Raw genomic sequence first — 17,339 nt, forward strand, 5'->3', positions numbered from 1 at the left:
AACCCTAATTCACAGATTAGAGAAATGTGGGAAAAATGAGGCTGGGGGAGAATTACACTGCTCTCCTAATTACAATTCACAGTTACACATCCTTCACCTACACAAAAATAAATGTCTAGTCTTAATGCAAATGACGTTCATTTCATCAAGATGCTAAGTTAGTACCAAACACATCACTTCTGATTTTGTGTGAAATACCATCCAGGCATCCTGGCACATCACAGCTGAGGACAGCTACATGCAGGGGTGGGAGGAAAACCTATGCAGTTTGCAGACACTTTTCACCCAGAAAGACAGTACAAATGGATACTTTTCTCCAATTTGCATTTAATGTTGTAGTACTGTCCTGCATATGGAAAATTAACAATCATTTAAAACATCTCAACTGGATGCTATAATGATTTCTTTCCAGTCAGAAGTGACTACTAGACTGGCAGCTAGTAAAACTTTTACAAAAGGTCTGCTAGACAGCTTTATTTTCATGCACAAACCACCACATTAAGTTCACTCCCAACTGCTTGCTCTAGAACTAACATTACAAATCTCACACTTTAATTTGTTTATGAGCACAAGCCACTTCATCTATACCCACAGCCTGACAAATCTGGTGGCCTTCTACAATGGGGTTACAGCAGTGGTGGATAATGGAAGGGCAAAAAATATCATCCACGCAGATTTGTGTAAAGCATTTGATGTGGTCCTGCATCACACCCTTGCCCAAACTTGGAGAGATATGGATTTGATGGATGGACCACCCAGTGGATAAAAATTGGCTGGATGATCACACTCAAAGACTTGCAGTCAACAGCTCAATGTCCAAGTGGAGAGAAGTGACGAGTGACAATCTTCAGGGGTCAGTATGGTGACAGCTTTGACAGCTACATGGACGGTGGGATCAAGTGCACCCTCAGCCAGTTTGCTGACAACAGCAAGCTACCAAGCTGTGTGGTACAGCTGACACTCTGGAGGAAGGGGAGATCAGCCAGAGGGATCCTGACAGGCCTTACAGGTGGGTGTGTGAGAACCTCTTGAAGTTCAACAAGGCCAAGTGCAAGGTGCTGCAGCAGGGTCACAGCAATCTCAAGCACAAAGACAGGGTGAAGAATGAATTGAAAGCAGCCCTGGGGAGAAGGGCTTGAGAGTGCTGGTGGACAAAAAGCTGGACATGAATCAATAGCATGTGCCAGCAGCCCAGAAAGCCAACCACATCTTGGGCTGCATCAGAGATGTAACCAGCAGGTCAAGGGAGGTGATTCTTCCCCTCTACTCTGGTCTCATGAGACCCTACCTGGAGTGCTGCAGCCAGCTCTGGGGCTCCCAGCACAAGACAGACGTGGATCTGGAATGAATCCAGAGAATCAGCTGATTGCACAGAGGTACAATCCTCCTACAAACACAGACTGAGAGAACTGGGGCTGTTCAGCCTGAAGAAGAGAAGGCTCTGGAGACCTCTTAGAGCAGCCTTCCAGTATGTAGGGGGGGCTTACAAGAAGGCTGGAGAAGGACTTTTTAAAGGGGCATGTAGGGATAGGATGGGGGGAATGGCCTTAAAATGAAGGAGTGCACAGTTAGATTAGATATTAAGAGGAAATTCTTTACTGTGGGGGTGTTCAGGCACTGGATCAGGCTGCCCAGAGAGGTTTTGTATTTCCCATCCCTGAAGTTGTCCAAGACCAGGCTGGATAAGGCTGCAAGTAGACAGTTTCCTGCCCTTGGCAAGGGGATTGAAATTAGGTGATCTTTAAGGTCTTTTCCAGCCCTAACCATTCCATGATCTTTGATTCTGCAATTAAGCCCGTGTGCCAGTGCTTACCCGCACTGCTATGATTTGATTGCCTATTTTTAACTAAGGTGCACTACAGAACCTCTGCTTAACTGTACTAAAAACTACAACTCAAAGCAGTGTGAGTCAGACCTGTTTTGCTAGGAAGAGTTGTGCCAGAATGCTCTCCCAGCAATGTCTTTGATCTTTCTCTCAACTGCAAACCTCTTCTGACCATTCTCTCCCTTTTCTCTCCATGAGGCTTCAGAACCTAAGCCAATCACTGGGGAATCTGTGAGTCCATAGCATATTTGAGGGGGAAGGTCACTCTGCATCTCAACTCTTGGGGAACACTCTTTTTCTAGAATCTTCCTCATTCCATTCCTCATTCCTCATTTTCCTATCAACAGCCTGTTTTTGCAGTACAGCATCTGAGAGCTGATGTTAACAGATGATGATTAGATGATGACCAAGACTTGACCTGTCTTGCAATGTTACTGCAGAATGCAATGCCCTTCCCTCCACTTCTCAAAATACAGCACCAGAAGTCACACTGCAAGTACATAACAGAGCACACAAAAGCAGTATCCACAGCTGCCGGGAAAAATGTCATTTGCATAACCAGTCATGAGGAAAGTATTTGTCAAAAAGATACATTATTTTCCTGATGCCAATCTCAAAATGCTAAAATGTAAGCTGCTTATCAGTATCAGCAGCACTGATTTGATTGAATGTATTGGAAAGGATACAGAAATGTGAGTCATTCACTGAACAGGTATCCCATAACTGTATTGAAGACTTCTGAAGCAGAAGTTTGTTGCTGAAGGCATTTTTGTCATTTTCAAGACAGAAGCTGCTTGATAGCCATGTGAAAAATGCAAAGAAGCTCTCTAGTTTTATGACACACATTTAAAGCAAACTTTAAAGTAGCTTCAACAATACAGATGAAGTTTCCATATGATTCACTCCTCCATGATGAGAGCAGTTGATGAAACAGTTCCAAAAGGCATTGGAGTTCTTTAGTGTGGGACTGGAGAATGTGTTATGGCTACATTGTGTTACTCCCTTGCAGAGAAGGACTCAAACACAGCCTTAGTTTCACTTAGAAAGTGATGCCCAAAGGAACTGGCAAAGATGCTTCTGTATCAGTCAATGAAAAAGAACATCTGTCCTTTCTCAAGAAAGAAAAAGACAGCAAACAAAAAGGCACTTTTACCTAAAAGTAAGCCAGATGATTTTCAGTATGCAAAGTCATCTTTCCTTGAATGTCATGAACAGACACTGTCAGTTCAGGCTTATTAAAGTTTTTTGTGAAACTGGAATGAGGTTCAAGATGTCTGACAGGAATTACAGTCATCTGTCATTGCTATTAACCAACATTTTAAAACATTGTCTGCCACAAATAGGAGAAAGTAATAAAAAAATTTCACATTAATAGATAAAAAACCCCAAACAAAAAAGAAAAGAAAAACAACAAAAACCAAAAAACTCCACACCCAAACTAATATACCCATAGCAAAATAAAATGCAAAGTCTTTGCAGATGCACATGTTTAAGTTGCCAATACCTGAAAACCTACCAATGAAACCATGAACAGAAAGTTGCTTTTGCACTACTCAAGCAAAATTCACTACTGGGGATCCAGACAATTCCTCACAGAAATGAAAGCAATTACAATTTAACACCACGTGTAAATACCACCTATAAGTCACAGAAAGGTAACAAAAGCAATATATGTTCTGATGCTGACATACAAAGTACCTCTTTATAACAATGAAGTTCTTTAGTTAAATGAGATGAAGTACAACTATAATTAGAATCAAAAGTGACCATAGCTGTCCAATGCCTGTCTGCCGAGCATTTACAACAAATGGGACAGCACATACTTGTAACTCATTTTTATAATGCCCTTGGGTAACAACTCTGAAGCTGTAGATGACCTGAGAGCAAAACACTGATTATCTGTAGCCAAGCTTTCTCCTAGGAAATGTGATTGATTTAACTAAATTCCAGAAACACATTAAGTTTTTGAGGAAGTGCGTGGGGGGAACCAAGAGACCTGCACATCCCTGACATCAATCTCATTGACTGATGACACAATTAAGTGTCCCAGTCCAAGCTACAAATATATAACGATTTAACAATGGAGTCAATCCTACTGCATCTACCATACCACATTTGATTCACAATTGTCAAAAAGCATCATGATTAAAGACTTAAGAGCAACAAGCAAGGTCATACCCTATAGCCCAGTGATGGAAAACAAGGGACTGAGTAGACCAAATGCCTGCTCCTTTTATTTCTACAAAGTGTTAAACGTTAGCACTAGACATTAAGTGGCTTTCCACAGAAGTGAATAGCCCAATCCCTAATTAGAATGAAGAACCTAAACACAAGCTTAAGTCCAAGCTGTTCTGTGAATACCCACTTCATCTTTTAACAAATTAGCTTCAATGAACTTCATTTCCCAGCCCTAAAGAACTGGGGAAAAAAGGTATCCAAAGCCTCAAAAATATAGTGTGAGGGAAAAAAACCCAGCCCTGCTTCACACTAGTGATGAATATTTTAAAAATCCTTCAACTATATGTCAAATATCTTTTTCTAGAGTCATAATTATTTATTGTAAGATTCAAAGACAAACTCAATAAGGCAGTGAGAATAGGTATTATGAGATGCTGAATCTCAGTTTACACAGATATAAAGTAACATCCATTTTTCTTTCCACCAGCTCTGAGAAACTCCAGTATTTTCCTATCAAGGATAACTCTTAAGAGCCTTAGTTGACATTCTCAGGTCAACACTTCCTTTGCAGAAAGCAAATAAAAAATATGCAGAGTACAGAAAGTCAATCAAATAGTAATCTTGTTTTATAAATACACACATGAACACAAAGTTTCAAGCAAATATGACACAAAGATTCAAAAGATTGAAAATAGTGATTTGGTTTAGGTGCCTTATTCTCTTGAGGACAGATCAAAAGGACTTTCAGAAGCTGCTTTTATAGAAAAAGAATCTCTGTATTACAGGCCTTGTTTTGTACATCTTTTCAAAGGCTTCTTGTCTAGAAAGCAGTTTACTGGATAATTGAGCCATGTACAATACCTTCTTCTCTCTCTCGTGTCTGTTTGGCCTTTTCCACTGATGAAAGAAACCATCAGTGGAAACTGATTTCCACTCTTGGAGATGTGCATTCTTAAACTGATCCATTTTCTGAAACCAATTCTCACGTAAGCGTAGGTGGTATAAACTTAGAATCCTACACAACTTTACTCTTCCCTCACTTAAGAAATCAGAACCTAATTTGAAAGTGCAGGATCCTAGAAATATCTTCATTTTTGAAGCTACCAGTACATTAAATACTTCAAAGAGCAAAACTAATACAGATAAATAAAAGCATCAAGCTCCCACAGGCTACAACTTCAACATTCCTTCTGATTTTTATCTCCTCATCGATAGACAGAGTGGCCAACAAATATTCAGCATACCTGCTCCAACCTCTTTTTCTTCTTCTTCAATGTTGTTTTTGATGCTGTCATACTCTTCATCAATTGCCTGGTTGCCACGCATTTGAGACAGAATCCTCCGCGCCCTCTGGGTCTGGCCTTTCTGAATGAGCCAGCGGGGACTTTCGGGAAGAAAGAGGAAGCCAAGAAACTGTATAACTGCTGGTACAGCTGACAGGCCCAGCATGTACCTGCAAAAAAAATCAGAAAATAGAAAAATATCTACTATTTGCCTACAAAAACACACTATGAGAAAATTCAGTTACAGCTAGTCAAACTGTATTTACAGACCAAATCTCCCACTCCTCATATTCTTTCTCACTGTAATTTAAGGGGGGAAGAATCATATTCTGCAGGTATTTTAGAAAACATTATCTTTCCTTCATTTCCAGGAAATCTCAGGGACATGGTGACTATTCTGCCACCACTGACTCTAGTGCCACTGGCTCCTGGCACTAAGTTAGACTGAACAAAAAAACTGAAATATTACACTAGTTTGGAAACGGATAAACCCTTCAGTGACAATAATCAACAGAAAGAGAAAGCAAATGCATGGAGAAAACCAAGTACTGTTGATGACAAAGATGAGATTGAAATCCTGCTAATTGTTTCACCAACATATTAAAAATAAACAAGCAAGCAAACAAAAAACCAGCCAGAGAACAATGTATCATTTGGTCAGTACTACATACACACAGATACATTTGCCAGTTTTAATTTTGAAAATTTCTGACTATAAGCAGAAACACTGAAAAAAGTTCATTTCACCAGCACAGCAATTTACACAAGATCCTTCAGAGAGTCTGCTCTTAAATCTTCAGTCAGATGCAGTGTGAGGTTTTAAATCAGAACTCCATTTTAGATGTCCACGGGTTATTATTTACTGCATCAAGGCTATTTCTCTACTCAACAGAGAATTACCACTGGTAAAAGCACAGTTATGCTTCCAAGGATCAGCACTGACACCTGTGGCAACACCCAAGCAGGGTTATTTGCTCCATCCAAAGTGGGGGAAAAGCTGTGGAAGACAAGCACACCACCAATTTTCATGGGTAGCTCTGGTCTATACACACCACATTTTTATATTTCTTCAGCAAAACAATAAAAGGATAAAAAGAATTGCAGAATAATGTATAATTTTATTCTGCTTTTAGAATCTGACCTTTTCCCATTTACACTTCACGCAGATTCTTTTCACTTTCATTAAAGACTTTAAACAGTGCTGGTGTCACCTGTACATTATTGTAGTTATCACAGGTTTCACATCAGTGGATATAATAATTAAAACACCTCCAGAAACCAGTCCTTCTGAATACTGAGGTACTCATAAACAAATTCACACCTTGACATCAGTCAGGAGATTAAGGAGATTTGTTAATCCCTTCTGTAGCTCCTCTCTCCATACCTCAGGATGCACGCTTTCACAGGTGACTCTGCAGCCTCTTACCTGGATCTTTTTATAAAGCAAGCCTGAGATTGCTAATTGAGTAGGAAGGAGAGAATAACTATTATTGAAAACCTTCTGTTAGGGGCAATGAAGCCCAAATGCATTTTGAGTAAAAGTGGAAAAATACTTTCTTAGAGGCATTTGTTGGTTTAATGAAGAAAAACATTGGCAGTACAACAGGCAGAAAACTGGAGAATGATAAAAAGAATACCCAAAAGGCAATACAAAGAGGATGGCCATCCCAGGACAATGTGCATTCACACCAGTCTCCCCACTCCCAGCTGAGCCCTCAAGTTCTTCTTAAGACCAGTCAAAATTTCCAAAGGTAATACAAGCAAAACCTGGTCTAGAAAGAGCACAGTGAGCAGCTCTCTTTTTCTGGTAACACTTTAAAAATTGTATATCTCACTATTAGTTTAAAAAGAAAAGCATAAAAAAGAAAATAAATTCAAACCATAAAGTCAGTGAAAGGCTTATTAGCTGAATAGTCTTCAGTCAATGTATCCAAATGTGTCACTAATCCACTGATGTTCTCATTCCTCATTCATTAATGGTCTCATTCATTAATGGCCTTATTTATTCCTACACTTTTCCTTCTCCACAAACATTTTGGTAGCAGTGTACAAAATACATAGACCATTGAAGCTCACCAAATTGTAGATTCAATATCTTTACTGGAGTGATATTTAGAAAGCCTTTTCTATTTCAAATGAAGAGTAAAACAAACTCATACAGATTAAAACCAACTGCTGTCAAAGTGCATGCTGAAGTATGTTTTCATGCATCTAAGTATGCAGATTTAGTCCATCAGATACCTATTGCTTAAATTTCTGCTCCTCCAAAGCCCTTCAGTCACTTAAATGCAGCAGAGCCTCCAGAACTAAGCAGTTGGGTGCCTGCAATCATCTTAGGAGGTAAAATCAATCAAGGCTCCTGAAAGCTTGATTCATACCAGTTGGATTCTATTGGATTGTTTATCACAGGCAAGACAAGAAAGAAATGTACAGACAGTGCTCCCTCACTGAAGTTAGTTTCCAATCTGCAAAATTCTGATCAAAGTTGAATAAAAGGAGCAGGCCAAAAGGAAAATGTTTAGTTGAGAGGGAACATCCATTGCAAGTTCTAGAGCTGGTGTAATTTTCAGAGCAAGCCATTTTGATATAATCAATTTAGAGTAAAAGCAGGCAATTTTAGACATTTCACACAGTGAGCCAGCTTTCAGAAATCTAATATAGTTCTTTCCTATACAGATTACAAGACTTTTGTGTTTGAAGCCAGATGTCTAGCAGACCTGAAAAAATCCAGCATGAAATTTAATAAGTCTGCTGTAACATTTCTCCTTCTCTGACATACTGCTGCAATACTATTAAGATGGCATTAGCAGGGTTTATAAAGCTAACCTAAGGGTCATGTTAAATATTTGTTTTCTTTGGTTTGTTTTAATTTAATATCCAGCATTTCCAAGAATAAGCAGAGCCAAGAAAAATTTAAGTTCCTTATTGTTTGTTGGAGCACTCCAGTGCTTGGCCATTCAGTCAGTAAGACATACAATAATTGCTGTGATGTTCCCTATTCTATGTAATGACTCAGGGGTGGACATTTGTGATTTCTCTCCATGCATCTGCTGGCCACTCCTTTCAGGTGACAGACCATCTGTACTCTTTCCTGCTCAGCCTCAGGTTGCAATAAACTAGCTGAGGACATTACACCATCCTCAATTAACAGCTCCAGCATTGCAGCTGGAATACTTGGATACCTCATCACTGAGGTGGTAGCTTATTTCTTCACTCCACTCAATCCAGCAGAACAGTACTTGGCACATACAGAAAACACTTTACTGCAAAAGTCATCCAGCATGTGCCAGCAGCCTGCAGGAACTATTGCTCTTCACTACTCCACATATTGCGCTGCACTAGGACTACAAATAAAAGAGAAAGCCACAAACCAGGAATAACAATGTATCACTAAGACAAGTGGCACAACTGGAGCATGTGACATAGAAAAGGCTGAGAGAACCGGGTTTGTGCAGCCCAGAAAATAGATTTTTATTATTTTATAACATAAGCTTCTAACTATAAATTTATGCTACAATATCCTTCAATTCGGATAGATTACCACTGCTCAGATTAAGAATATTCAAACTTCACCTTATCTTGCACATACAGCATATTACTTATTGGAAATTTGCCTTTTGAAAAATCAGCATGTAATTATTGTAAATGCAAAAGGTAAGCTACCTTCATAAACATCAAGACAATCATTCATGCTTGTGATGTATATTTATTACTCTCACACTTTAAAGTTTAGCAAAGTCAAAAAACCCGTGCATGGCATGAATATTAAGCTTAGGCAAAAGCAGTAGGGATCTACTGTAATGCTGAGAGGGCCCCGACGAGGAGAGAGAATGATGTATCTGACTTCATTGATCTTAGAAGGCTAATTAATTACTTTATTATACTATATTATTCTATACATCTAAAACTGAATCTGCTAAGCACTTAACCTTGCACACCTTGCACTGAAATCTCGTAACTGTCACCCAACAGTTCTGACACACACACACTCTTGGCTCTGATAGGCCAAGGAAACAAAACACCACGACTTTGAGTAAACAATTTCCATATTGCATTTTACTTTTGCACAAACACAGGCATAGCAAATGATAAGAATTGTGTTTTCTTTCTCTGATGTCCAGAGAATGTGAAACCCAGAAATATTCTTGGGAAGAATTGTGCCTTGTTTTTCTCTGTGAAAAGAAATATGGGGCTACATGGATCTATTTTGGCAAGATTTAATTATTGAAGTTCCATTTTAGTACACAGTTTTACCACTTTCTATATAAATTCTGTTTTACCAACAAGAATTATAATCAGCAAATCAGGACTATGACCACTTTCTTTTAGCAAGGAAAGCTCACAAACCTCCATCCATCCTTGGCGAGGTAGCTGAAGATTCCATCAACAACGCTGGCGAAAAACTGCCCTCCAGTGATGAAGAGAGTGTTAATGGTGACTAATCTGCCTCGTAAGTGTGGTGGAGCCACTTCTGCGATGTACACTGGCACAGTCATAGATGCCACACCTACAAGGATAAATTCAGTTACAGTTATAACATTGAAAGAGATACTACATTGCTTTTTCATCATAAAATACTATTTTGGGTTTGGCTGAGACAGAGTTCGTTTTCTTCATAGTAGCTAGTATAGGGCTATGTTTATTTGTACTGGAAACAGTGTTAACTATTCAGGGATGTTTTCTTTATTCCTTACACAGAGTCAAGGCCTGTTCTGCTTCTCACCCCACTCCACCAGCAAGGCTGGGGGCACACAAGTAGTTGTGAAGGGACACAGCCAGGACAGCTGATCCCAACCAATCCCAGGGATATTCCAGACTACATGGCATCATGCAGAGCCAGGGGAAAAGGAGGAAAGGGGAGACATTTGGAGTTATGGAGTCCATCTTCCCCAACAGCTGTTACACATGATGAAGCCCTACTCTCCTGCAAATGGCTCAACACCTTCTTGCCCATGGGAAGTGGTGAATGAGTTCCTTGTTTTGCTCGTGTGTGTGGCTTTTGCTATACCTACTCAACTGTCTTTATTCCAACCCATGAGTTTTCTCACTTTTGCTCTTCCAGTTCTCTCCCTCACCTTGCCAGCAGGGAGTGAGCAAGCAGCCAAACAGGGCTGAGGTGCTGACCAAGCCTGGCATGACAAGCAGTGACCCAAACTGAGCTGGCTGTGGTGCCCAGTAACACCACAGAAAACACCCCCTCTCCTGCCCCGAGTGACCACCCCAACAGATGGAGCCCAAAGTCATGGACTAAAGGAACCCAATGGACATTTATGGGCCCTTTACAGACATTCCACAGGGGTAGTCCATGGGCTATGGGAATGATATCTGTGTATTATATCAAGAATGGGCAGGGGGTTCATGGGTAATAAGAATGCACTGCACCTGTGGGGGGATAGAATGTAGGAAAATAAAGATAGTGCAGAAGGTAATCTCACCCCTGAGGAGTTGCAGCTGTACTAATTACCAGAGATTAGGAACAGGCCTGCCCTTAACAGGCCACAGCTGTGTCCAATAAGGATGAGTGCTATAGAAGAGTGGGTTAGCTGGGGGAGGAGAGAGTTGGGGTTTGTTGGCTGTGCTGAGGAGTCAGTGCTGTGAGGAGCTGCCCATGAGCAATCACCAAGAAGGTATGCTAACTTTTGCAATAAGACAACAACAGCATCTAGATGGAATAAGGGGTGGAGAATGTGCTGGTTTCAGCTGGGGTAGAGTTACTATTCTTCATAGTAGCCAGGGCTATATTTTGGATTTAAACTTAGGACTTTGTGCTTACAAAATTAACTCTATTCAAGGTGAAATCACCACACGCTTAAATGGAATGAGCTGGATGAATTTGATTTCTGACTTTCAAAGGATGAAAACAATGAAAATGCAAGTAATGAACTCTAGAAGCATTCAAAAAGTAAATGGTTGCTAGCAGCTGTATTGGAATTTCAAGGTTTGATGTAATGATACAAAGAATAAATTTCTTTAATTCATATTACATGTACGCTGAAATGAAATAAAAGGATAGATATAACTATAGTTTTGAAAGAAGGAGATGCTATGATCCAAGTAAGCACACCTAAGTCCGAGTGACTAACTGAAGACATCAGGTGTTCACAAAACTCTGTTTAAAAAGAACTTTAGCATGGTTTCCACAGCCAGAAACAAAAACATGGCCAAGCATTATTGTTATTATTATTACTGTGTAATTTCATTACTGTTATAGAACAAATTGTTTCTTGACTTAGTTTAAAAATATTCCATGTGCTATTTCAAGTACAGGTTAGCTGGGCCCTGAGCAACCTGATCTAGAGAGTGGCCTCCCTGCCTATGCAGAGAGATTGGACCTAGATGGCTTCCAATCCAAGCCATTCTATGATTCAATGCAGAAAACTCTATCACCATAAGGAAACAAGGACTAACACTAAACCACAGCTGCTTTTTATTCTGTCTTAACACTGGCAGTATTTCCTACTAACTAGGCAATGAGTCACTTGTGCAAAAGACAGAAATGTCCACATAAAACACACACAAACTGTAAAAACAGAGTTCAACAGTGTATGAAGAGCACACCTGGGTGCAGCACATGCTTTGGTAGTTGAAATGCCTATTTCCTTACAAGAACCAACACTGACAAGCAGCAGTGATTTCTTTTGTAGTTAAAACTAGAAGTACATTGGCAGCAGCCACCCAAAACCATATTTTGACTGAAGTCAGCTGAGATACAACTTGAGCACAGCCAAGCACCATTGGGGTAGCTCCAATGGAGCCTGGGGCAGCTCCACCAGCTCCCTATAGACAGCCCCACAGCAGCACCAGCCAGTGCCACAGCCCAGCAGGAAATGGGGTCACCTAAAAGCAAACACATGGCTCTTGAAGCACAGCTATGGTTCCTGGCTTGTGCAACAAGAGAAGGGATTCATCATAGGATGGCAGAGGCTTTGGCTAGCCTGGCTGACTCGCCAAACTAAGAGCACAAAATCATCTTTAGCAACAAGCTTAGCCTGGCAGGACTGCTGGGAGCCTCCAAAAGCTTGAGCGAGGAATACAGATTGTTCAATAATAAAATAGCATGAGAAGATCCTTTGTTGTGATAGGTAAACACTCACAGCAGCCTCTCAGTATGATAACCCAGTTCCCAGCAGGGCCTCCCAGGACATGCCAATGCTTCCTTCTCTTAGCAACTGAGCAACCAGCACAGAATAAAAAAAAAAAAAAACAAATAAAAATGTCAGGGGAAAAAAAAAGCATTAAAAATTTATTCAACCAATTTACCAACTTGCAAAGCCAACCAGAATACATCATGGAAAGAAGCATTCAAATAGTCCTTTGTGTATTTGATAGAGAAGTGAATTTTCAGCCCAGCCCACCATTAGGGGTGTTTCTCTTCCATATTTCATGTCAGTATTTGAAATAATGATGATTAAAGTGATGGAGACTGCACACATATAACAGCAAATCCTTTTTGAGAAAGCACAGGTGTGTGTCCACTTGCTGCAAATAAAAGCCACCGAGGACCCATGTGAGGCAGCAGCTGCCACTGGAGCAGAGGGGCAGAGCCCTACAGCTGTGGCAGCCCTGGGCCTTGCTGCTCCCCCAGCCACCCCTCTGCCTTGGCCATCTCACCCCAATGCCCAGGCTTGTTCCCCCACTGTGGGGGGGGCCATCTTCCCATAGGATCCTTGGGACTGTATGCTTGTTGTCATGTTATTGCAAAGGTCAATACCTTCTTGGTGATTTCTCATGGGCAGCTCCTCACAGCACTGACTCCTTCACAAAGCAACCAACAAACTCCAACTCTCTTCTCAACCAGCTAACCCACTCTTTTGTAGCACTCAGCTTCTTATTGGACACAGCTGTGGCCTGTTAAGGGCAGGCCTGTTCCTAATCTTTGGTGATTAGTACAGCTGCAACTCCTCAGGGGTGAGACTACCTTCTGCACTATGTTTATCTTCTTACATTCTATCCCCCCACATATGTTAACATGTATCTTTGACACATATAATCATGTAGTGAAGCTAACTTGAGAAGTAAAGATGGCAACATCTACATGTGGTTTTTACTAGAAAGCAGTTAGAAAGATGTGCACAAACAAAGCCAATACATGCTTTGTAAAAAAGCTACCTTTTATCCCCTTTCAACTCTTGATGAAGACTGATTCTACCACAACCTGCAGAGCAATCTTGTTCAAAGCATGCCAGCCAAAAATGCCTCTCAGGCATCCACAAAGCAGAGCCACACCATTGTCCACACCAGCAGCTCTCAGTGATGTTCAGAGCACACCACCAGCCCTGAGGCACTGCTAGAACCATTGGTAGCCACAGCTACACCACTTGTCTCTTACAGGCGAAACTAAAATACGTTACATAACACAGGGGTGGTATGAAAGTTAACATGTATTTGTAAAAAGTCTTGAACAAGAGGCATCATGACAACAGATTTATTGTTTCTGTTGCATTCTTCTCACAAGCTGATGACTACAGGAATAAACAGAGAAAAGGAAGCTTGCACACCCCAACAGCCCTGTCACAAGCTAGCCAGTGATATCAGCTATTCAGCTGGCATTAATACAATAGCTGAAATTATTTATTATCAAACCTGCAATAAAGAGCACAAGATTTCTCAGGGAAACCTAAGGATTTACGGTATTAGCTCAAAATCACACAAAATTGCTTAGATTGCTAGAAACATTTGAAGATCAAATAGTCTAACTGCTGTTCAAGCAGGGGCAGCTAGAGCAGGCTGCCCAGAACCATGCCCAGTTAGGCCTTGACCATCTCAACATGTGGATCTCCAACCAAAACAACTCTGTAATTCTGCAGCTTCCATGCCAGCTTTCTTGCCCTGAGAAATGTGTTCACAATGTTGCTGTCTAAAACAGCCCTTCTGGATTTCTATTTAGACCTTACTTCCTCTACCATGTGTCCCAAAACCTACAGGTTCAAAACATTCAAGCAAATATCTCAATTCAGAAGACACATTTGTTACATATTTTCAATTATCATTTCAATATCAAAACATATGCTTTGCTGCTCTGAGTCTGAAAGAGTACAGCAGGTGGTTTCAGGGAACAGGAGGAGGCAATTAGGAAAGCCTTCCCAGTTTATCTGACTGTCATGCAGCAAGCACTCATACACAAAAGCAAAGTTCTTCTTGAAAAAACACCAAGAGTGAAAAAATGGCTATTCTAAAACTGATCAAAATAAGAGAAAAAAAATCATATTACTTTAGAGAAACAATATTTTAGATTCTCGAGTGTTATTTGCAATACTCATTTCATTTTAGTTGCCTTAGAATGCATCTATGTTCTCCAGACTTCCCTCCTCTGATTTTCATTTAAGACACACTAGAACACAGGAGGGTAAGTTCTTCTGAAAAGGCATAGTCAGAAGCAGTGCATTAAGTATTAGTCAAGTATAAAGATCTCTAAAATACATATCCAGTATTTGTTACGTAATTATTTTAATAGCCAGATATTAAAGAAATTTGAAAACAAAGAACAGCTTTCCTAGCAAAACAAATATAGCTGCAATGGAATCTTTCCTTAATCCTTCATATGAGAATGCTTTCATTTACACTTAGATGACATTTTCTAATGTGCTTTCACTGTTAAATTGCTAACACCAAATAAAAGATTCTTGCTGCAGGCAAGTATATTACTATCTAACTAGCAGAGCTGATAAGTGACAAGACATGAGAAATAGAAAACGAAAATAATTAACTGGAAATCTGTCAGAGAAGCCTGAAGCTCTACATTGTGCACCACAGCTATGAAATATGAAAAAAGAGAGCTGAGAAGTCCAGTTCTTTATCCACTTGAGTAACCAAGGCATGAACTTTCTGACCTCATTAAAGGATAAAGCTTAGAAAAAACAGAACAGAAGGTTCCTTAAATTTCGACCAGAAGATGCATCTAATTATTATACGGGAAACATCAGATGACACAATGGGCTGAAATCATCATATTAAATGTTTTTCCACTCCTAAAATCACTTAGGAGATTAATTACTAGGGCTCCTACTATAATCTGCAGACTTACCAGTAGAAAGCAGAGACAAGTCTGTACACAGCTCAATTTTAAGACAATCAATAGACCAGAGGTGTGAAAAGACTCTTAGAGTCACCTTATCATCCAGAAAGGTATTTCCAGTATGAACATGTAAGCATCATAAATAATTCATTCAAAAGTTCATAAATTAAGTCAACAAATCTACTGACAAGAGAAATAAAAAGGTCAATGAAGGAGAGTTCCTATGATAATTAGAATTATATTTTAAGAAATGAGATTACAGTAAAAAACACAAGGACTAAAAATGGAATCCAAGTTGTTGTTTGTAAAATGCATTTGAACATTAATGCTAAGGAAATTGAATCATTTTAAAGACTTCCTTGTGCAAGATCAGACAGATATAAATGTACCCTGTCCAGATCAGGACTTCCACCATGCTCTTGTCATGTCTCCTGCCAACAGGAGGGAAGGTGCATCATAAGAACAGCAGATGAGCAACAAAAGCTGGAGATAGGATATTGAATGAGATGCACCTTTACTGCTAGCACAATAAAAGAGCTCTAAGGTAGCAGAAATGTGTCAGTCTTTTCACTGGCATCAGCCAAAAAAAAGTGTCAGGAGCAGCAAAAACACAGAGAAGGGTTCCTGACAAACTTTTGTTGTTACTGCAACTCAATTAGTCTTTCATGCTTAGTAATAAAGAGGACTGATGTTAACTAGAAGGGCTAAGGAGGCACATCCAGGAGCTGATGTCTCTTTGTAGCATGGTTCTCTCCCACCTGTCCAGCTTGTGCTGGACATGAAAACCAAGCAATTCAGGGAATACAACCAGCTAGAAGGAATCCACCTGCCTCTTAAGGAGTTTGTACCATTTATCTCCTTTAAACAGTTCACAATGACACCAGATGACTGTACCAGCCCCCAGGCAGGACTAGTTATGACAATGGAGTAACCTGAACCACCATGGGACTCCAGACTGTCTAGGTGCAAACTAAAACTAAAATGTGAATTAATCATTAAAAAAATGCAAAGAAATCTCTGATCCTATTTCAGAGTACAGCAACTCAGCAATTAATCTCTATTAAAAACAAAGCACATACACAGCTTATTACAAAACTTTGTGTTGTTAGGAGCTCCAAATGAAGAGGCATAAACTGTTTCCTTTCAGAACATCCTTCACTAACATATAAAGCTGCACTGAGGTACTTAACCAAGGTAAAATATTTCACATACCTTGCAAGAGCAAATTTTCATTAAAATGTTCAACTTTAATGCTGCCAACTTTAAAATTCACTTAATTAAGAACCATCCCATAATGGTTTGTGTTAATGGTAATGATTCCAAGCAGCAAGGGATTCCACAGACAGGGGATTTATGGGGGCAACCTGATAAAGAAGCAAGTTTATGGCAAAGATAATTAGGAATTAAATATTAGCAGAGGTTGCTGTGCTACAAGAAAATTTTAATACAAGGTCAAGGTGAGCTTTTAGTGGGGGTGCAACAGGAGTATAAATAACAGCAAACTCCTAAGGTGACAAGGGGAAACTTGCCAGCCTACAGCTGAGTTAATGTTTTCTCACAGCAACTTTGCAGGAAATCTGGTAAACGTCCTACATCTTGGATACTGGACATGCAACCTGAATTTACTGCCTTGGAACTATGATTGACCCCAGAAGTATGTCACATTATGTAGGCAAAAAGACTTTCATCAAGTATTTTCTTTCAGTTGTGTTCCCATAAAATTATACTTTAAGGTTTTTGCTTTACTCTGACAAAACCAGAGTTCTTGCCAATTGATAATTTTAGAACATTGCTCACATCTGAGTAGCAGAACTCAGGAGGACAGGGACAACACACTGGTTAACTTCCTGAAACAATTGAAAAATTCTACAATAACTGTATAATCTTTACCATCAAAGAAGAATCTATTTAAATAGTTTGTGGAGAAAATAAATCCATTGCTGATGTAAGGGATACATTTTAACTGCAAAGTACACTTATTTTCAAAGACAGTTTTCACAAACACACATGCAGGAGCTGTCAACAATCAGCCACCTCC

The 17,339-nt window shown here is 39.9% G+C and overlaps 1 protein-coding gene across 2 annotated transcripts in view; it reads right to left on the reverse strand.

Moving 5' to 3' along the window:
• SLC2A13 (solute carrier family 2 member 13) overlaps nt 1-17,339 on the reverse strand; it is a 142,241-nt gene that overhangs the window by 104,626 nt on the left and 20,276 nt on the right. For both annotated transcript variants that reach the window (XM_030959455.1, XM_030959456.1), the window contains exons 2-3: nt 9,634-9,793; nt 5,248-5,456 (exon numbers count right to left, since the gene is read on the reverse strand). In XM_030959455.1, coding sequence (XP_030815315.1) covers nt 5,248-5,456; nt 9,634-9,793 — 369 coding nt within the window. The remainder of the gene's footprint in view (nt 1-5,247; nt 5,457-9,633; nt 9,794-17,339) is intronic.

Source organism: Camarhynchus parvulus, chromosome 1A, assembly GCF_901933205.1.
Source record: "Camarhynchus parvulus chromosome 1A, STF_HiC, whole genome shotgun sequence".
In the NCBI taxonomy this organism is placed as follows: domain Eukaryota; kingdom Metazoa; phylum Chordata; class Aves; order Passeriformes; family Thraupidae; genus Camarhynchus; species Camarhynchus parvulus.